General features: G+C 31.5%; 1 protein-coding gene across 1 annotated transcript; it reads right to left on the reverse strand.

The window, feature by feature from the left end:
- Positions 1–3,934: 3,934 nt before the first annotated feature.
- LOC142321204 (tyrosine-protein kinase receptor torso-like) lies at positions 3,935–23,145 on the reverse strand. The gene is made up of 4 exons (XM_075359201.1): positions 23,064–23,145; positions 17,030–17,110; positions 14,630–14,706; positions 3,935–4,153 (listed from the first exon to the last, which is right to left on the reverse strand). Exons 1-4 carry the CDS (start codon positions 23,143–23,145, stop codon positions 3,935–3,937), a joined length of 459 nt encoding a protein of 152 aa, XP_075215316.1.
- Between the last annotated feature and the right edge of the window lie 758 nt (positions 23,146–23,903).

Genomic DNA, 23,903 nt, shown 5'->3' on the forward strand with positions numbered 1-23,903 from the left:
TACACTATAATAAAATGGATAAATAAACACTAATGGTTAAATAGTACTTTAAATAAACACAAATATATTTTTCTTACAATGGTTGACTACAAGTAGATGGCTGCTCCATTCTATAACCTTGTTTTAGTAGGCGGAATATTTGATTTGTTGGAGTTGATGGGTAAGGATTTCCTCCTAAAGTTACTATTTCCCATAGAAGAACTCCAAAAGACCACCTAAAACATATAAAAATTGTCATACTTTGAAAAGTAGTATTCAGTTAAAAATTAACAAAAGACGGTGTACAGTAAAGTGACAAAGAGGGTTAATATCTTTTAAGAAGCTGATGAACCTTTTCCTCAGCTTGTTTTAGATGTTGACATATTAACACTAGACTACAATTTTTTTCAATCCTTAGTCAGACTAACTAAGGATTATTTATAAATTTTGTTACTAACAATATCTATTAAATTGATACGTAAATATTTTTGAATGCACTGACAAGTTTAAATATGCTTTTATAATCTAATTATGGGATTTCTCAACTCTTATCATTGTCATATTCAATATGACTGTAAATAACCTGATATGAGATTAAGTTAGACCTAAAAAGTTAACAAAACCACTCCTAAAATAAGTACTCTTCTTCAAGTACAGTACGAAAAGCGAAGAATGAAGAAATTTTTCATTGCCATCTGTAATATATTATATACACAGTATATTACTGTGAATAAACAGTTGTACATCAGTGTGATACATACCCAAAAAAGTAGTCAACATTCAGCCTTACATGTGACACCTTCTCTCTGTCAATCATAGGTACTAACAGTAATAATGAATATCATTACTCTTAGAGAAAGTAGATCTGACTTACGCTTTTTGTTTGATGATAATTAAATTTTAAATAACAATTGAAGCTATTATTGACCTTCAAAGTATACAAAATGTTGAAGAAATCTTGTCAGAAATATCTTCTTTTTCTTTTTTTTAATTTCCGGAGACCACTGTTAGGTATTGCTTCAGAAGATGACAATTTTGTAGCATGTGAAAATGCCATGCTTGACCGGGATTTGAACCCAGGACCTCTGGATTAAAGGCTGAAACACTACCACTCATGACCAGCTGATAATTGTTAATGTTTATATCTAATTCACACATTTCTATATGATGAATCTTTGTTTCTAAGCAGGTTAATTAATCTTTTGATAACAAATTGTAACCAGAAATTTATTAAAAATCAAAATAAGCTGTAATTAAAAAGTAAAGAATATAATTAATTATTAATGAAGCTATGCTATCACAGAGTTAAATCTTCAGAAAAGTCTTTATTTTACACTTGATTATTTTAGAACATAGACAAGATAACTTAGTCAAATAGAACAAAAAAAAATATTTGGAAGTATATTAAGGTAGATAAATGAGTAAAATGTTATCTTTAACTCTTTCAAGAATATTGAACTATTTAAACCAATTCCTTGTGTAGATATGTGAATAACATATATGATTCAATTCATAAACTTAGGAGAGTTGAATTCAGGGACAAGTGAATAATGTATTAATTGCGAAAAGAAAAAAAAAATATTGCTTTTAAGGCAAGCCTTTTTTTATATGGATCTATTCTTATTGGCTGACTGCAGTGCTGATGAAGTGAGGGCTTTGATGCAGGTGTTATCTGATGTCAATTGTTTGGGTGAATTCACACATTAACATTATAAGTAGTTAACATGATATTGTTGATTAGACTCATGAATTCAAAGTACTGATAAAGTATTTAAATTCATCATTGATGATCATGGTATCCATGTTTGTAATGATAGATATTAGATGGTGGAATATTTTATATTATAAAAACTGCGTTGTTTGTAATTTGATATTTGAGAATTATTATTACTAATTAATTGTTAGATAAATGGAATGGAATTTATATAACTTGCTATTTATACATCTCTCTTGTATAGTATTGTATTATATTGCAGAATATACTTGCAGTATATTGTTGCAGTTATGGTATACTAATTTAATGTGATTTTGCCATTAAATCAAAAAACAAACAGAAAAAATGGTGATAATTTTATAATTATTCAGCATAAATTTCAAAGAAAGTTTATTTATTTATCATAGTCATGCTGATCTATTATTCTATATTCTCAAGGCTTCAGTCTAAGATTTTAGGCTACTAAATTAAAAAGGACATTTTATACATTAGCAGAGAAAGATAACGTTATCAAAACAGTCCATAAGCACAGAGTGTGATGGGAATGAAAGATGCCATTGTACAATAATGTGATATATTGTGTATATATGTAATACAAATCGCATTTGAAAACTAAACTGAATGTTTTCAGTTTGAATAACAGGCACTATACCAGCTGACATAGTCCAAGCTTCAAGATTCATTTTACATAGGTAAATATGTACATACGTACAAACATCTGTCTGACAAAAATAAATTTTCGGATTTGGGAGCATTGGAATAAATTTTTTTCACAGATTATTTAAAAATTATTTAAATCTATTTTTTTTGTGAAACATTTTTATAAATATCTCCTTACGAACAAAATTAAAAAAAAAAGACCAACCTTTTTAGATCTTTTTAGTATTATGTGTTTTTAAATTTCCATAAGTTGATTTGTTTTCAAGTATGTGCATACTTTGGTTTGTGTTGTAATAAAATTTGGAACTGTATACTCTAGAGTTTTTAAATTGCCATATTTGTATGCTTGAGATGACAAGCTATATATGAAGATGAAATTAATAAGGAAAATCCTTCATGATGAAACTGTGGCAACCAATCCATTGAAGTGTCTAGGGTGTGTTGTACTTCAGATGAAAATGTTAATAAAGAAAGCAAAAACATTAAGCTATTAATCAGAAGAAAAATTAAAAACTTCTATTTTAATGATGAGTAAATCATCAATGAACATACGACAAAACAATATCATTCACGCAAAAAATGGTGGCAAATCTTTTGATTTTTTGTCACCGGAACAGGTAGATAACACAGTCAAGAAAATAACATCAGCATTGTATTTTATTTAAAATAAGTTTATGTCCACTAGATTAGAAAAACACACACTGGAAGTTGAAATTACAGGTCCATTGACAAGTTCAAGTCATCAGGAAAAGTTGCAAATTAGTCAAGGGGTGAAAAAAGCCTGACAAGACTAAACAACCATTCATTACTTTCAAATCAATTAATAACAACCAAATTTGACAAAATGAAGTTGACATGGCCCCTAAATAAACAATATAAAGTTTATGTAAGTGTGATTGAATATGTGAATGTGTTCAAGCTGATCTGGTAGTGTATTTTTTTACTGTGGCAGTGGTTTAGTAGCTGATATCAAACAGTATTTCACATTGAACAGATTACACTGAGTAGGCTACATCAGAGAGGAATATTGTATTTTTAATTAACTTATTACCTTCAGAATATTATTTAAACTAAAATCATAAAATCTTAAAAATGGCTTCTTAACATCAAATAAAATAGACTGATTTCCTTCCCCAGATTGTGTTTTTTTAATTTCCATCCTCTAGTAAAAGGCTTAGGTTTCTAATGATGATAGTAGATATGTCTTCTGTGTCATTGTTTGTATTATACTTAAGATGCTCAGTAACTGCATGATTCATCAACATAACTTACTCAAATAATACTTAATTAGATTTAAACAAAAGACAGATAAACGACAAAATACAACGAAGAGGGTGTTTACAGATGAAGAAAAGAAAGCAAGATCTGAACGGATGAAGAAATACTGGGCAGCTCGGAAGAGTAAAATAACATGCTTTTCTCAGAAAAGATCTAACTAAAATTGACTTAAGTGGTCCCATGTTGGCCGTAAAAGCATAATAATAATAATAATAATAATAATAATACCTAATTTTCTATTATGATGCAACAAAATTAAGTATAATAAACTGAATGTAGAAGAAAAAATATGAATAAAATTACTTACACATCACTCTGAATTGTGTATATTTGATGTAAAAAGGATTCTAAGGCCATCCATTTTATAGGAAGTCTTTCTGAACCTTTCTTAGAGTAGAAATTTTGTTCATATACATCTCGACTTAGACCAAAGTCTGAGATTTTAACAGTAAGATCTGAACAAAGAAGTACATTTCTAGCTGCTAAATCTCGATGAACCACTCTGTTGTTTGATAAAAATTCCTGTAAAAATGTATAAAACAGAAAAATAACATACAGATGTTATTTGGAAATAAATTAATACCTGATCATTGGGACAGTTCCTTATTCAAATGGTAAGTAGATTGATCTATAGAAAATGTACATAAACTGACATTTAACTGAGTGTGGCTCATATAAAAAGCATTTTTTAAACCCTGGCGAAGTGGTTACTATCTTTGACCAGTGTACTGTTTCTGAGTCTGGGTTCTATTATCCATTTACCATACACTTATTATGTTTGATCATATTCATTTGCTTTAGTTTTGATTTTCTTTCTGGGAAGCATCTACGAGACACAAGATGCTGTCAGAAAGATGATATAGTCATAACTCGACTGATCATAATAAACTGAATGATAATAGACAAGAGTTTCTTTTTCTTTTTTTAAATAACAATCTTATTTTAAAATGATGATCATTAAAGAAATTGGTTGAAAAGTATATCAAATTTAGATAACACATTAAAATTATTAAGAAGTATTAGGTGAATCATTTAAAACTAATTTTACTAAAACAGGTTCTACTTTTTGGATGATGAAGTTCTGATACTTTGAAAATGTGTTGTTTAATAATAATAATACTTTTTTTTTTTGAGGGAGTTGGAAATGCATTTACGCACAGAGTATTGGTCTCCCACTGATGGTATTATCCAATCACTATCAGCAGACTACCGACTAAAACCACCCCCCATTCTATCAGAATTCGACCCGGAACCGTTTAACACATTACTTCCGGTCGAGTCCTCCTATACTAGCCTTATTACGTGCTACCTAATTTTGCAGGACTATCCAGATGAACCTTTTTGGCCCTGAGAATGTTGCCGACGAATCGCGCTACACTTTCCCAGCTGCTCAGGTCATGGAGCATCATCGCAACCACGTTGAGGGGCTCAGTGCTTCGAGATAAAAACCCACCGGGTTGGTCTAGTGGTGAACGCGTCTTCCCAAATCAGCTGATTTGGAAGTCGAGAGTTCCAGCGTTCAAGTCCTAGTAAAGCCAGTTATTTTTACATGGACTTGAATACTAGATCGTGGATACCGGTGTTCTTTGGTGGTTGGGTTTTCAATTAACCACACATCTCAGAAATGGTCTAACTGAGAATGTACAAGACTACACTTCATTTACACTCATACATATCATCTTCTGAAGTATTATCTAAACGTTAGTTACTGGAGGCTAAACAGAAAAAATAAAGTTCTTCGAGATACACCTCTAGTGTTCCTCGATCTGTTGCCCACCGAGCACATTTGAAAAAGGTGTACTCAGCGTCGTCCCGTACACCGGGACAATAGAGGCAGTTGGGGGATGGCGGTTTCCCTATGACATGGAGGTAAGTGCGGAAGTACCCGTGACCCGTTAAAAATTGGGTCATGTAGTACTCCACCTCTCCATGCCGTCGCTCCGTCCATGGTCTGACCAGAGGGATAAGCCTTGCGGTCCATTGTCCCCTGTTATGTTGTGCAGGGTAATTGAGAATTACAAAAGAATCATAAATGTCTTGATTAATTCTGAAGATCAAACTCCTTATCACATAATGGACAGCTTGAAACAGACGATGTCAGCTCTATCAGCAGAGCAAAGGACCCAAAACAGAATGAAAAAAACTTTTACTTTCAGGGAATGAAAAACAATTTTACCATCAGATTCATCACAGGTAGATAAAAAAAAGAGACTGAAGAAAGGAACAAGACATCAGGGGTACCCATGCCAATCTGAAGTGGAAGAATTCTAGGGAAATATATGGTCCACCAGCAGTGAAAATAAAAGGAGTGCAAGGTAGATTAAAACAGAAAAAGAGAAATTTAAAATGTGCGCCATCTGTATGACTCCACCATTAGCAGACATGAAGTCCAGGCTGCACTAAGAAGGCACAGAATTGGAAAAGCACCTGAAATAGATAAGATCTATTCCAGGTGCTTTTCCAAGATAGATAATTCTAGTTCAAAAACATTCACAGTGGTCCACTAGCAGTTAACCAAGGTCTTCAGTGAGCTGCTCCACCATATAGCCTCGCCTCCTAAATTTCTAACCATTGGAATAACACAGTTGTTGCTTATAACAACTACCCTTTCACTACATCTAGGAACATATAGGCTGATAACTTGCCTCCCCACAATCTATAATTTTTTTACAGCAGTCTTGCAGAAAAACTGAACTGACACTTCAATCATAATGGAGTAATTGCCTTAGAACAGAAAGGCTACAAGCAGGGTAGCTGTGGGTATAAAGAACAGTTAATTACTGAGTCAATCATAAATGAAGTTGCTAAAAGAAATAAAAGAATATATGCGTGGCATATATGGACTATTAGAAGGCATTTGATAGTGTGCTTTGTTGGCTCTGTAAGTACTGAATTTATATAAGGTTGACACTCAAATGTTAAAATGCTTAGAGTATCTAATGGGAAAGTGGACGACATCCATTAGCCTACTTACATAAGCAAAACCAGAGGCCAGTCATGACAGAAAAGATTAACATAAGAAGAGGGATTAGTATAAGGGGTTGTTGCATGTCATCGACGAAATACATGATGCAATGGAGAAGTTCTACCTTCTGTGTTGTACGTGCTAACCTTTAATAAGCCAAAGTGTCCAGAGAAGATTAAAGCTGGATTCCACAGGTTAGATGTTCAGCCATTTATCCTGACTCCTTTGCGCTGCTTTGGATGTCAGTGATTCGGACACATAGTGACACGTTGTACAAAGAAACAGATCTATATAATGGGGTAACCCATTACATCCTGGTGTCCCTTACAAGGATTCACCTGTATGTCTAGATTGTCATGGGAACCACTTTGCAAGCTCTAGGAACTGTTCAACCTACAAACAAGAAGTAGCTGTACAAGAGATCAAGAGTACACACAGAAAGTCAGCTACTTTAAAGCCAGAAAGATTGTGCTTGGCAGAACACCAGAGACTGGTGTATACACACAGGTTGCTGCAGCTACCATTAAACACAAGGGATGTAGTTTTTAAACTGGCACCAGTTTTAGCATGGAAGGTCAAACGCAGAAGAAAGCAGATGCTTACAAGCATGAGTTCTGCACAACCCAATAATGAACCACTAACCAATTGCAAGAATGGAGCTCATGAGGTTAAAAATAAGAAGTCTGAAGCTAAATCAGAGCATGTTAGAATCACAGTAGAGAAAATGCCCATTCAGGCAACAGTGAAACTGGATATAAAACTAATAGAAAAGGAGGACTTTGAACGTCTATCAATAGAGCCTCTGAAGGCCTATAAATGAAAGGGTGAGCATTTTGTAGCTCAAGTGCCCCTCATTTTCTAGAGACTAGTGTGTCAAGTCTCGACCACGATGTACTTCTGACCGTGCCATCAAAGCTGGTGTTATCTGATGCCAGGAGCAGGAGATCCTCCATGATGTACTGTGAAGGATCAGAAGAATCTATCTCCGAGGCTTCAGACAACTTGGAATTCGACATCAAGGGTTTATGAAAATAGAAAAAAGAAAGGTTTCCCTTAGGGGAAATCTAGCTGATAGAAGTTAAGAAATCAGTCCTTATGTAATTCGGTTTAATTATGTGATTTAATGTTATAATTTTTTCATAGTTTTTTGACATTCCATTTAAAATAGTTTGAACGTTTTAAAATGTTTTGTATTTTGAAATATGCTTTAATGTGATAATTTTAGTGTGTTTTTATGTAACGAGGGCCCTTTACACCCTTGACATCTTATATTTTTTTATGGTCTTCATAAACTTCGACAAGTCTTTATTAGATGCTTTGTTTTGACAAGACTATCTTCTCAAGTAATACGCTGCCGGTGGTTTCGGAGGCTAAACAGATGAAGAAAGAAAGAAGACTAATCTTCTGATTATGTTGCTATTGTGTTTTTAACAGGATGTGAAAGTAATATCTTCTTTTTTTGAAGTGGAAAGGGGCTAATGACTACAGTAGTCGATGCCCCTGAACTCACCTCCCAAAAAAAAAAATGCCCTGAGGTAGAGGTAGAAAATCCCCACCTTTGAAATATAACATCTACATTCCATGTCCAGGGCAGCAACAGCTGTATATAAGTACTAAACATATAGCTGGCTAATGAGGCTCTGAGTGTTTTCCTCAGAAATGGAATTTTTCTTTGACGTAATTCCATCTGCAGGTCATTTTACAAGAACTGGACTTTTCAACCACCTGCAGATACGAAAACTTTAAAAGGATTAGGAAATGGATTCACCCATTTTTAGAGCTGGCGTTGTGGTGGCCAGGGTTGAAGTGATTGCAGGTGTAACGGAGACCTTTCTGCTGTCCACATGCCCCCTGCGATGGCAAGCATTTAGCTAAGGTTCTCTTGTATGTTGGTGCATAGAAGCCCTGAAAACTTTGGTGTATAGGGGCCTGGAGTCAGTGCAGAGATTGCGCATCCGCTCTGTGCCAGGACATATAACGGTTCCACCGGAATACAGGGCAGACCTCCAAGTTGGTAGCCTGGAGTGGAGGCTAACCAGCCTTGTCACCAGAGGTGAAACGGAGAAAGAGTTCTGAGTCAGGAAAAATAAGAATGAGGTCAAAAGTTTTCAGAGAGCTCTTTTTAAGAATACTTTACAAAAACAAAGCATCACGTAATTACAAGACAAGATGGTAATTTTTCAAGTCCTTTCCTTATTGCCCAAGAAACAAATTATTGTGCTGGAGGCCCAATAAAGGAAATCTGAAAAATGTTTAATGGACTACATGTAGAGACGATTAACAACATCCATTCGCAAAAGATCCTCGGACAAAAGATGGCAGGCGAGTTTGCTATACGAGTCGATCCACACAAACCTACGACACTTCAAAGAGTGTTGTGGTCTGTTGAGATCGACTCAACAGAGATTGTATGGAACAGGAAATTGTAGAGGAGTTGATGCCACAAGGAGTGATAGAGTGCTGAAGGCTGAACATGAGAAGGAACGGCGAAGTTTTACCTTTCTATTCTATATCTATTTTGGCAGTCTCCCAGTTTCCCGCCTCTCAATCGGCATCAAGCCATGCCCATCATCGTCTGTGCTTTGATGATATCCGACTCAGAGGCTGGGAGCTATAAGAGCAATGATATTCTTATTGAAGACAAAGGCTGTTCGAAAAATGGAGAAGACAAAAAAGGATGGCCCAAAAGCAAATGAAGAAATTTCTTGATTTGCATTAAGTAGTTAATTAACTACTTAAAAAGTAAACGAGTCTATTCTTCAATGGAACATCAATGGATGTTTGTAATATCCATGACGTCCAACGCTTGGTACATGAGATAGACTCAATTTGCATATGTCTGCAAGAAACACATTTCCGCTGAAATGAAAATTTCCATTTAAGAAGATATAACATTTATTGGCGAGATCAACTGCCAAATACAAGAGCTAGAGGTGAAGTAGCCATATTAATGTCGAGTAGAGCTACAACGAAGCATTTGAAATAAACATAAATCTGCAAGCAATTGCAGATTCTAAAAAAACAATCCTGGCAACAATACATGTCACCCATTAACAGAAACACAACTTCATCAAATATTTGAAAGAAAGTGAAGGATATTTGTGGGTGTACAAACTTTACTCCCATAACTTGCTTTCAATATGAAGTTAGATATACTTCAAATGAAATTGCAGAGTTATTAGCCAATCATTTCAAAGAAGCCATCAAAACGGCTAACTATGATGAATTTTTTAGAAGTTTTTTTTTTGTCTTTAGTTATTTGACTGGTTTGATGCAGCTCTCCAAGATTCCCTATTTAGTGCTAGTCGTTTCATGTCAGTATACCCCCTACATCCTACATCCCTAACAACTTGTTTTACATATTCCAAACGTGGCCTGCCTACACAATTTTTTCCTTCTACCTGTCCTTCCAATGTTAAAGCGACTATTCCAGGATGCCTTAATATGTGGCCTATAAGTCTGTCTCTTCTTTTAACTATACTTTTCCAAATGCTTCTTTCTTCATCTATTTTCCCCGATACCTCTTCATTTGTCACTTTATCCACCCATCTGATTTTTAACATTCTCCTATAGCACCACATTTCAAAAGCTTCTAATCTTTTCTCCTCAGATACTCCGATTGTCCAAGCTTCACTTCCATATAAAGCGACACTCCAAACATATACTTTCAAAAATTTTTTCCTGACATTTAAATTAATTTTTGATGTAAACAAATTATATTTCTGACTGAAGGCTCGTTTCGCTTGTGCTATTCGGCATTTTATATCGCTCCTGCTTTGTCCATTGTTAGTAATTCTACTTCCCAAATAACAAAATTCTTCTACCTCCATAATCTTTTCTCCTCCTATTTTCACATTCAGTGGTCCATATTTGTTATTTCTAATACATTAAATTACTTTTTTTTTGTACTTGTTTATTTTCATGCGATAGTTCTTGCGTAGGACTTCATCTATGCCATTCATTGTCTCTTCTAAATCCTTTTTACTCTTGGCTAGAATTACTATATCATCAGCAAATCGTAGAATCTTTATCTTTTCACCTTGTACTGTTACTCCGAATCTAAATTGTTCTTTAACATCATTAACTGCTAGTTCTATGTAAAGATTAAAAAGTAACGGGGATAGGGAACATCCTTGTCGGACTCTCTTTCTTATTACAGCTTCTTTCTTATGTTCTTCAATTATTACCATTGCTGTTTGGTTCCTGTAAATGTTAGCAATTGTTCTTCTATCTCTGCATTTGAACCCTAATTTTTTTAAAATGCTGAACATTTTATTCCAATCTACGTTATCGAAAGCCTTTTCTAGGTCTATAAACGCCAAGTATGTTGGTTTGTTTTTCTTTAATCTTCCTTCTACTATTAATCTGAGGCCTAAAATTGCTTCCCTTGTCCTTATACTTTTCCTGAAACCAAATTGGTCTTCTCCTAACACTTCTTCCACTTTCCTCTCAATTCTTTTGTATAGAATTCTAGTTAAGATTTTTGATGCATGACTAGTTAAAGTAATTGTTCAGTATTCTTCACATTTATCTGCCCCTGCTTTCTTTGGTATCATGACTATAACACTTTCTTTGAAGTCTGATTGAACTTCCCCTTTTTCATAAATATTTCACACCAGTTTGTATAATCTATCAATCGCATCCTCACATGCACTGCGCAGTAATTCTACAGGTATTCCGTCTATTCCAGGAGCCTATCTGCTATTTAAATCTTTTAATGCTCTCTTAAATTCAGATCTCAGTATTGTTTCTCCCATTTCATTCTCCTCAACTTCCTGTTCTTCCTCTATAACACTATTTTCTAATTCATTTCCTCTGTATAATTCTTCAATATATTCCACCCATCTATCGACTTTACCTTTCGTATTATATATTGGTGTACCATCTTTGTTTAACACATTATTAGATTTTAATTTATGTACCCCAAAATTTTCCTTAACTTTCCTGTATGCTCCGTCTATTTTACCAATGTTCATTTCTCTTTCCACTTCTGAACACTTTTCTTTAATCCACTCTTCTTTTGCTAGTTTGCACTTCCTGTTTATAGCATTTCTTAATTGTCGATAGTTACTTTTACTTTCTTCATCATTAGCATTCTTATATTTTCTAGGTTCATCCATCAGCTGCAATATATCGTCTGAAACCCAAGGTTTTCTACCAGTTCTCTTTATTCCGCCAAAGTTCGCTCTTTAGAAGGTAAAAAACAGAATTCATAGGTCTGCTAAATTTCAGAACTAAAATGAATTATTCTTATAATGTACAATTCAAAATAGAAGAAACTGTGAAAGTGTTGGAGCAAACCGGCAATACAACTTCTGGTCCGGACGAAATTCATTACATAATGATCAGACAGTTAAGCACCATTGGAAAACTTAGATTCCTAGAACTATATAGTCACTATGGCAGGATGGAATGTACCCGTGGCAGTGGAAGAAAGCATATATTGTTGAAGTTACAAAAAAAGATAAAATTCTGACAGATCCCAATAGTTACCATCCTATTTCCTTGATGTGTGCTATGAGAAAAAAATTTAAAAAAATTTTAAATAATTGACTCATTTAGATTTTAGAAAGAGAAAATCTTTTACAAGCACATAAAGCAGGTTTCCAACAATACCACTCAACTACTGATCAAATGATCAATTTAGAAAATATTAATATAAATAACAGTTACAACACAAAGAAACATTGTTTTGGAATCTTCTTTGACCTGCAGAAGATTTTTGATATGACCTGGCATCATGGACTGATGCTTCAAGTGCAGGAATGAGGCATTCACAACAATTTTCCTATTACTTAGCAACTATATGAATGACTGTACTTTTCAAGTACGTGTTAAAAATGAATACTCATCAGAAAGAAGATTAGAAAATGGCATACCACAAGGCTCGCACTACCTAGTTCACGAATGCCATCAATAAACTGATATTAGCCATTCCAGCAGTAATCGGCAAAAGTGTTTATGTTGATGATCTGGCAATATGCCAGCAACACTATAGTTATGGTGAAATATAAATTGCAACGAGCGATAAACACACTTAATGAACTTGCAAGGAATAATGGTTTCAAATTTTCACTAGAGAAAATGTGTTGTGTACACTTCTGTAGGAAGAGTACACCATAGTCATACTTTGACTATCGAAGATTATCCAATCTAATATACGGACAATGTACGACTTTTAGGCCTATTACTAGATAAATCCCTTACATGAAAATTACATATACAGGACTTGAGTGTTAGATGCAAGAAAGCCCTAAACATTATTAAATGTTTATTAAACATCAATTGGGGCTCAGATAAAGAAATAGTAATAAATACTAACTGTATAAAGCATTGGTTCACTTGAAGTTTGACTATGGGTGTATTGTATATTCAGCAGAATCAGATATGCCACAGGCGCCTGCCACACAAGTCTGGTGACTAGTTTAATATTCGAAGCCAGTATAATGCTACTTCATTGTAGAAGAGGATCCTATTGTTAACATATGTGGCAAATATATGGACCTTTCCTACTCATATAAATAATAAAACATTTAACGATCATCCTTTCGCCCTATTATATGAAAGTCATGTTATCTATTCCAGACCAGCTGGAATATGGTATCATGAATTGACAAGAAAATATGGAATTACTTTACCAAACACATTAGAAATTTTTACGGGCGAAATACCTCCATGATTTTTAACAGTGGTAAGCAAAAGATTGGATCACTGTCATGAAAAAATAAAAGAGAAACCAGCAGTAATCATCCAACAGAAATTTTCATCAACCATCGGTAGTTATGAAGAATATATAAAAATTTATACTGATGATTCTAAAACCAAACACGTGATGGATGCTCCATATATGTCAACTGAAAAGCCAATTTTTGGAAACTGCCAGATATGGCAAGTGTTCATACAGCAGAACTTATTGCTATACAGCAGGCTCTTTGCTTCTCAGAACATATCTGTGAAGAAAGAGTGCTCATATGTTCTGACTCATTAAGCGCATTAACTGCTATTTGGAACAAGCAAATTATGGATGTCCTTATCACAAACATCCCGTCCATTCTGTATGTTTTAAATCAACAAGGATGGCGATATGTATTTGTATGGACTCCAATATGCTGGTATCCCAGGAAATGAAAGTGCAGACAAAGCTGCCAGAATGGCTACAGTGTGTGATAATATGGATATTATTCCTGGTCGAGTAGCAGATTTAAAAAATTGTCTAACCAACACTGAAATAAATAAATGAAGGGTTAATATGAAATTAAATGCGATTAAAACTTCTCCATATAAATGGAAGAGCGATGTGAAACTAATTCGCTGAGAACTAGTGGCAGTGACCAGGCTCAGAATCGGTCACACACAAATAACAGATTCATATTTGTTAACTGGCGAAGAAAGACCAATGTACGGTATATATAACAAACAGCTTACAGTCAATTATGTACTGGAACATTCTACTATATATGAAAACCTCAGAAGAGGTACAATCTAATAATTAATATTGCTGCTGATTTGTAGATGGTAAAGAAGAAAAGATAAAGCTTATTTATACAGCAGCAGACTATTAACAAGTCAGTACAAGTTTTTGTTAAGGATTCTTTATTTGAAGTAGTTTTTTCTACGAACATGGATTTATTTTTAATCACTCTGAATTTTCTTGACTTTTTATTTTTGTCTTTAACTGTGTTTATATTTTATTTTAGTATCAGGGCCCTTTACACTTACACATTTACACTTTACAGAGTGTAAGTATTACTGTTCTTATTATATGAGTGTTTAAATGTTTCGTTTATTGTTATTTTTGTTTTTAAATAAAATGTAAAGGCCATTTACACCCATAAAGCTATTATTTTTTTGTTGTTAAGTTTATATAAGCTTAAAAGTTAAAAACATAAATATATCTAAAGCTGATAGTAGAATATCTTAAACAATAAAATAGAATCTGTATAGAAACAAAAAAATTAAATGAGTTTAAGAAACCAAAATTAAAAAAGCATATTTTTTTCTTGCTGTAAGACACTGTCTTACAAAACACTTACCATTCCTATGGCAATCTGCCTAGCAAATGATAAAAGGTCTCCAGGTGATAAGTTATAAGCAGCTTTATTGATGTTTTCTGAAACATTGAATGATAATTTGAAAAAAAAATATCTGAAAATGAGGAGAATGAAGTTATTCTAAATCAAAGTAATTAAAATGTTTTGCAAATAAATATATAAATTTTCTTTTTTCCCTATTCCTCTTATTATAATTAATGATGTGCATGCTGTTTGCTAGTGAAAATTATACAAACCTTAATGACAACCAAACTTATTTCAATAAAATGTTCTTTTGTAAACATGTCATAATCCTTTCAATCACTTTTGCAACCATTGTCATTGACTTGTGCTGCTGTTTTCCACTTTAACATCAATTGATATTATTGCTTATGGGTTTGGAATTAGTGTTTGTTTGTATGGAAAACGGCATGTTTTATTTAGGATTTGACCCAATATGTATTAGATATTTGATTTGTGTTTCTTCATTAGGAATATTGCCAATAAAAATTAAAACAACTGAATTGTATGAGTATGTAGGAATAAAACATTTGAAGATGTAAATATAATATGTATTTCATAACAATTTAGTATTTATTCTATTTCTTAATAATACCATAAAAATACACCACAAAAAGTGCGTATAAAGTAATAATTTGCTTGGAGTGAGATAAAATAAAAGAAAGAGGATGTAATATAGTATTTTTAAAATATTAAAAAAAATATTGATCTTACAAAAAAGCATTTGATTTTCTTCAAATGTATGATATTTTGCAATTTTGATTTTTTGTATTTATAATAAAAATAACTATTTTTTTTAAATTTTGAGCCCTTCCCATAAAAGAGTATGTTTTAAACCAGTTTTTGTAATCAACTTTATAACTAACGATCTAAGAAAAACACTTAAAACAAATATTTTTCTACAATTTTTGTTTTACTTTTTTTCTGTACCTTCAAGATAAACTACATTGTGGACAAAACATACACAAAATCAATCATACATAAAAAATTTTTTCCAGGAATAACATTGTAAATGGTACTTTGGTGAGAAAAAGTGTTACATTAAATAAGTTATATTTCTTTAAATTATAATGTCAATACATGTACAATAAAAAATAAAATAATTACTAAAGTAAATCCTATGTCTAAAATGAAGTAAATTATACAAAATAGAATTGGAGAAAAAAAAATCTTGCATACAAATGATAAAAAAAAAAAGTTTTAGGAACATTTATGTGCAAATAAATAAATAAAAAAAATTATATATTAAAGTAACATTTTACATAATCTAATGACACTGTATTATTTATTTGGTGATTTTTATTTTTATGTTTGATGTTCTGGTTTTTATTCTGAAGGCTACATTGTATCATTTTTTCCAATAGTATCATCATTTTTTTGGAGTTACTTTTCCAGATTCTTTATGTGTATTTACGTGATAATTTTTGTTTTGTTCTGGTTATCTTTGTTTTTATTTATTTTATGTGGAAATGAATCAAAAAAATAACTGATGTCAATATGATATGATGTATCTTAATGTACCAGTCACTGTAGGCAGTCACAGTTTAAAAAAATAATTTTTTAAAAACTTTTCATTATATTAAAATAAATTTTGTTTGTTTTGTCATTAAGACCTAATAGTTTACATTATCATTTTTTAAACAGTGAAGGTGCTTACATTAATCAGGTTATCTTTCTGAAGACAAGATACATACAACATTCTTGTTCATGGAAATTGTTCAGTTCACCTCACTGAATCTGGTTGTTCATTACATAATTTGATATTGGAAACAAATTGATTAATTATGTTTTATATATTTATCCATGATAAGTCAAGGGGAATATATAATCCATAAATGTATTTGCAAGTTATATATATTTTTCAGTCTTTCTCAGATCAAGGTATCTTGTAACTCTATGTATATAAAAGTATTCCTTGTAAAAGTAGATTTTTAAATGACTTTTTTTAGAACTGAAAATTTAAAGATTTACTCCATGTTAATAAAATAATTATAAACTAAATTTATTGTAAAGTAAATTTCCTTCAAAGAAAAAAACAACTAAATCGCACATATAAAAAGGAAAAAAATACATGTTATTTTCAAACAGGCCTGAACTACTTGGAACTCCTTTATAAATATGACTTTTCAACAAACTTTTGTAAGTACTTGAAAGTGAATAAATTAATTTTTTCCCATAAGTCGATATTAAACAACTTATCAGAAGTAATAGTATTTTTTAATGAAAATATCTTTTCTATCTATCTTACAGTTTCTTCATGAGTGCAGTCTAGACTGATGGCTAACTATACTGATGAACAAACTGTATGATCTCTAAAAGATTTTATCTGTCAGGTAACACGGAGGTTAAGGTGTATAAAGTTAACAATTAAAAAAAAATTACCATCTGGAATGCCATATGCTTTATTCGAGACAATTTGCTGTTTCGACTGATAAGTGCCATCTGATTTTGATGTACTGCTTACTAAAACAAACAAACCATATTGTAATTTAAAAATAACTTAATTTTTAACTGTTACGAGGTAATCTAAACTGTTGTTATTTTTGGAACTTAGAACTGATGCAGATTTTTCTTTTAGTTATTAACTAAAAGAAATTAAGACTTGCTAATGTAGCACTTTCTGGTTAGTAAAGAAAGGTACTGCATTCACACTTGTGTTAAGACGTTACCAATGGTAATTACAAATTTTAAGATTAAATCTCACCCTAAAATTAAGAAAATATTTTAAATGAAAATGTATTTATATGAGAAAATATTAGATATATAACACCAGTGTGAGACTAATATTTTTCTTCACTAAACAATGGGATAATGAATTAGAAAGTTTGTGTTAAATTACAGATTGCTTTAATTATAACTAATGTAATTTTTGTAACTGGATAAATCTAAATTTCAAGAAGTTATTTTTTGTTAAATTTTATTATTCTAACCATCAATTAAGTATAAAAACAAAAATTACTATATTTATTATAAAAGTAGCATTTCCGTCACAGCTTCACACGCGCTCTATGGTTACTTGTGTTTCCTGTCGCTGTCAGGGGGTGTTTAACTGGTAATGTTTTCATTAAACTCATGCTTGTGAGAATAATAATGATAAATAAAAATTAAAGCCTCTTCAATTTATAAAAACTGTTAGTATATTGTATTTTTTTCAGAGCAATAGTTTGGTCAGTAATGACCCAATAATTGGTTTTTAGATTTCCTGTCGCGGCTTTGCTCGCAAAATATACAGTCTCATCAGAATTAGAAACATAAATTACCATTACAATATTACTAAATCTCATAAACATTGATTCAATAGCGGTAGCAAAAAATGTAAAAACAATTGTTTTTTTACCCCTTAAAGTATTAAAATTCAAAAAACCTGAAAAATCTTGTTTTTAGATATTTATCTGAAGAGTATTTGAAATCTAAAATTGAGTGAATATCTCATTTAATGTAGTTGGAAATGAAGAAAATTTGCAATTATTATTCGACATTTTTTACCTTTTTACATTTTTTCACACCTTTCAAAGTTGAATTTCAGAAAATCTCAAAATTGGTTTTTTGATATTCAGATGAAGATTACACAAATCTAAAATAAGGATGATATCTTAATTTGTTTCCGAGAAATTAAAAAAAAAAAAATTTCATGTTACTCCATTTTTAACCCTTTAAACTCGGAATTTAAAAAGAAATCCTATCTTAGTGTTTAATTACATTGTAAGAAGAACATGTATATAAATTTTCATCAATTTATCTTCAGTAGTTTTTGCTGGGTGTTGATTATGAATTACTCAGGACATACTTTTATATATAAAACTAGCCAGCGGTCAGGGCTTGCTTTACTTGCCCTTCCAGTCTAACCAGGAAGCCCCCTGGATCTCCTGTGTTCAACTCATGCTTGTGAGGATAATAACGATAAATAAAAATTAAAGCCTGTTCAATTTACAAAAAATATCAGTGTATTGTAATTTCTTCAGAGCCACAGTTTGAACAGGACCTGAATTGTCGACTGATCTGAAGAATGCAGGTTTCAAATATTTGGCCTCCATCTTAAAAATAGTAGTTACAGCTGGTTACCCATAGAAGGCCAGATAAAATTGTATTTTGCGTGGCTCTTAGCATTAACTGACAAATGCCATAAGAGGTTACTTCATACTCGTACTTTATTTCTCTTTCTCTTATTACATTTTTTTATTTTTTATTTGATGTGTTTTAGTTAAGTAACTGGAGGCACATCGGAGTCGCATCACACATACAGTTAAAAGGGGCAGTGGCAGTGTTGGTTAAGGCGCCGTGCCATACATGGTCGCAGTCCTTAAAAAATCGAACTTCAAAAAACTGAAAATGGTTTTCACAAATCTACCAGAAGACTATTTGTAAGGCCAAATCTAGTGAATATATTGTTTAGCATAGTCGGTGATGGGGAAATTTTCCATTACTGTTTATAGTTTTTTAACTTTCTTCACCCCTTTTAAGGTCGAATTTTGAAAAATGTAAAAATTGGTTTTTAGGTATACACATGAATATTACATACATAAAAAATAAAGTTAATATCTTCGTTTCTTACCAAGAAATTAAAAAAATAGTGAAATTTAATCTTACCTCCATTTTAAACCCTTTAAACAAAGAATTTAAAAAAAAATTAAAAACTGTGTTTTAGATATACACGTGAGAATTACACAAACCAAAGATCACGCTGACATCTTCATTTGTTACAGAGAAATAAAAAAACATCGTAAAATTCATTGTTACTTCTTTAAACTTTATTGTTAACCCTTTAAACTAGGAATTAAAAAAATCTCTTAGTGTACGCTTACACAGTAAGAAAAATGTGTATACAAATTTTCATCAATTTATCTTCAGTAGTTTTTGCTGGGTGATGATGTATCAGTCAGTCAGTCAGGACAAGCTGCTTTATAGGAGCAGATAATATAGGTGTAAAATATGTATATGAAATCAGAAACAAATGTCCTTTCTGTTAAAAAAAAACTTTAAAGAAATACACTATATTTAAGTGCTGAAAAATATGTAGGTCTATCCTTTGAAGCTGTTTTCCCCGACAGAATAATTTAAACTTACTGCAGTTTTTTAAATTTGTAACTTTTAAATTATTTAATTTAATTACTAATTATTATTATTAATTAAGAGATGAAAAATTGAATATACGTGGAATAAGTTGAAATTCAATTTAAAAACATAATAATAATTAAAATAATAAAAAATATTTTTTTACATCTTTGTGTTTAATTCCATCTTTGTCTTTTGATGATTGTGATAGAACATATATTTTTTTTTTGTTACTCATGTGATGTGGGAGCTATGGGAACTAGAACTAGCTCATGGGGTTCCTATGCTACCCCTTAATATATATTAAAGGGTAATGTATGTATGTATATATTGTTTTCATATACCATCATGCTTTGGATTTTGATGCATGTTAATGTATATTTGGGTCTACATAGTAATTAAATTTATGTTCCTAAATGTGTACTGCAGTAGTATATTGTGTGTATATTTCAAGCATGATAATTATCTTCCTAATGATTTGCCTCATGAAAAAATCCAGTGCATTTCACTTAAAAAGAAGATCTGCACAACATAGACAGGTATTATATATGAGTATTGGGCTGAAAATGTTTTTCTTAATTTTCTCTTTTACTGTAATGTTTTATTTACTATAATGTTACAAAGTACAACTATTATCCAGATTTATTTTATGGCTTTGAGTTGGATGTTGACCTTGGCCTCGTCTATAGCTTGTCTCCATTCGTCTCTAATCTGCATCAATTACTTCCAGTTCACAAACCCATGATCCTCAAATCTCCTGTCTTGTCCTGTAACCATCGAGTTCTGGGTCTACCTCTTCTCCTTTGTATACCTCATTTCTGCTTCCAAGATTTGTCTCTGTTGTCAATATGCTAGCATTCTCTGTAATTGGCCCAACCAGTCAATTCTCCTGTGATGAATCTTACATTATGTTTTTTGCAATATAATTTCTGTCTTCATTATATCTTGATCTACCGGTTCCAACCTCATTTTTAGGACCATTTATTTTTATTATTATTTTTCTTTCAAAGACTAGCAACATTTTATGTCTGCTGCATTCAGCATTGCTACCATACATGCCTTGCTAACATATGTTAATGAGTACATGCCTCGTTACCATATGTTACCACAGTTTTATTGCCATTTTGTAAATCTTCATTTTAGTATTACGAAAGATCAATTTAGATTTAAAAACTTCAGATTTGCAAAACATGCATTGTTACCCAGCATTATTCAATTTGTTCCATCTCTTGGGACCTTTATTGCTCCTGGTGAGTTCTATATTAAGAGATATGGTAAAATACTCTACCCACTCATGGCCATTAATTTATACTTCACTATTCTGTCGTCCCACCCCTGTACCTAACATCTTCATTATACTTAATCTTCCCCTCGTTCACCTCAAGGCCGGCTTCTGTTCCTTCTTCTTCCAGTGAATGGAAAGCCTGCTGCAGTTATCTCATATTCCTGATTACCAATGTTATGTCATCTGCATATGCATGTACTTGGATCATTCTACAGGTAATACATGTTCAATTTAGCATTTATAAAATGCACTGACTTTTAGAATGAAAGCATTTATTAAACCTTTGAGATAATATTTTTACAGGTTAATGATACAAGGCATTGCTGATCATAGTACATATAATAATTTTTATGTTGAGTTTATGTATGAGTACTGTTTCACAACAATTTGTAAATCCAATTATAATTAGGCTGTTAATCTTGCCTAGTCTCATACCATTTCTGAAACATGACTATTCACCTTAATGACTTCAGTAAATAGAGTTCGAAATTCATTTAGTAAATGCATTAAACTGAACTTCAAACTGAATATTGGAACATCATAAAACAGTTGTAACAACATTTGACTAGTGGTGATGCTACTTCTCTCAATTAATAAATCATACACAATAATAACAATAACCATAATTGGTAATTGTGTGATAGCAGAAAATTCATTAATTTCATACAGTGCTTTTAAAGTGGAAAAATTTGATATAATATTACTAGTTTACTGAAAATGTTAAAAGAAACTGGTTATGACTTTACATGTATTAGTGACTGAGAAGAATTATAAGTAAAAATAATGTTGAACGTATTATCTTAAAATAAAGTACTTAGTTTCTCTCTTAACTCAATTTTCTGAGTTGTTTCTCATTATCTTTTATGTGCTGATTATTCTGAAAACATGAAAATAACAATGAAAAATATTCTTCTAAAAAGATCACGCGTAATACAAGGTGATTAACTGAAAGTTATATTTTGAAATTATGATTTATTCAGAGATAATTATGTTGATGATATTCTCTAATTTCATATTACCTAAATTCTATCTAAATATTTAATCAACTAACTAATGAACTTCCATGTCTTTTCTTTTATTATTTAAATTCACTTTCTAAATTTATAGTCATAAGTGAAAACTGGAAATATGGGTACTTACTATTATGGTTTGGAAAGTGAGTCATAGTAAATAACTTTTTCTTTTTTTTTTAAATTAAAATATTCAACTAGATTTAGAATTTAATATTAGGATTAATCAACATGATAAAATATTGTAAAATTTATCAAAAAATAAATAACTAATAAAAAATTTCAAGGTAAAACTGAACTGGTACCGTCATATTTTCAGTGATCTCTTAAACATTTTTCAAAAAGTTGTGTTTGTGTAAAATAAATGTTAGAGAAGAAAGATAAATCATTTACTAATGCAGAGGCAATAATAAATGGCACACCCTCTGCAGCTAGGCCCTCCAGGCGGGTGGCATCTTGGAATGGGATTATTAAGTGTCCAAAATTGATTACCTGTTGTGTAAAAATATATTCTTTTGAATGATGAAAATTGACATAATGAAAATTAAATTAGAAATTTAACTCTAGATGAATGGGGATTTTCCGCTAGTGATCGGTATATTCCGGTGCCTACTTTGTGGTTATAGTTCATTATTTTAAGAAAAACAATCACATAAATAAAAAAATATATTAATATATATATATATAATAATATAACAAGTACACACCTGATCGCCACAAGACGTGTACTAACAAATTGTGATTTTCCGCTAGTGATCAGTACATTCCGGTACTAAGCTAAGGGGGACCGACACAAACACAGACCCACATAGAAATTCTCTTTAATAGGATAGGATTTCAGAAATATAAGAAATAAGTTTTAAAATAAGATTTTCCTAATAGTCATGAGGCTATGCATTACTCACATTATTAATTCTGAAGTTCAGAAAAAAAATTTTATTACTGCAACCTAAAATAAGCCTTAGAACTTAAAATAAGACTTAATTATAAATGTTAAATTGATTTAGTAATGTCTAAGCAATAAAATTAATTAATATGATACAAAAGTAAGAAATTATATTTATTTTACCTCTACTGCCTCCAGACATTAAATCAGCATATTTTATAACACCATCTGATCTATCACAAGGTTTCTTTTTCTGAGAAGACATACATTTCCAAGCCTGCAAAAAAATCAAAGAATTTTATTATTTTAGTATTTATTATCCATTTACAAGTAACATTTTTGTCACTTGTCATCTGACTGGTTTGAAGCTATTTTTCCTTTCTTATCTGATCTTCACTAATTTTTAACCACAACATGAATTCTAATTTTTATCTAATGTTACAGTTTTATCCTTTACTGGCTAAATTTACCCTAAATGGTTAAAATACAGTGTATCCATATGGTAGTAGTAGAGTGTGTGTAAATGATTATTAACTAAATAAATCAATAGTAAGTTTACTTGAAGTTTTTTTTTTTGCAGTAACAACTACTAACTACAGTAAATGCTTTTAATCAAAAGTTGAGAAATTCGGTAATATACCTAAGTAGTACTGGTAGTATGAAACATAATTATGTATCTTACCCATCTCTTTACACCGCTATTCCTCAGAGTTTGAACTCAAAACAGATCAGATATATATAACCTGTACTAAAAATGTAATTATAAATGGCCTACCAGTCTCAGTTCATCCTTGTACAAACCATTCTAACACAAATTCTCACACAAATTTCTCAGTTTTCTAATTAATATTTCTTCATTTCATACCTTATTATTCAGTATTTAACTTCACCATTTATTCAAAAGAAGAAATTTCTAAAGCTTTGTTTATTCCTGAAACATATTTATATTTATTTCTTTTCTGATTTCCATGTTTTGCTGCCATGAAGTTCTATACCTTACACATATAGTTCTTGAATTTTTGT

Source organism: Lycorma delicatula, chromosome 3, assembly GCF_047948215.1.
Source record: "Lycorma delicatula isolate Av1 chromosome 3, ASM4794821v1, whole genome shotgun sequence".
Classification (NCBI taxonomy): Eukaryota; Metazoa; Arthropoda; class Insecta; order Hemiptera; family Fulgoridae; genus Lycorma; species Lycorma delicatula.

What these genes read in the sequence shown, in the direction of transcription:
- LOC142321204 (XM_075359201.1), bottom strand. Translation starts at nt 23,145, where the DNA reads ATGTCTTCTCAGAAAAAGAAACCTTGTGATAGATCAGATGGTGTTATA. An exon ending in AATGTCTGGAGGCAGTAGAG is followed by an intron (nt 17,111 to 23,063) that starts GTAAAATAAATA and finishes TGTTTGTTTTAG; the next exon opens with TAAGCAGTACATCAAAATCA. An exon ending in AGCATATGGCATTCCAGATG is followed by an intron (nt 14,707 to 17,029) that starts GTAATTTTTTTT and finishes TCAATGTTTCAG; the next exon opens with AAAACATCAATAAAGCTGCT.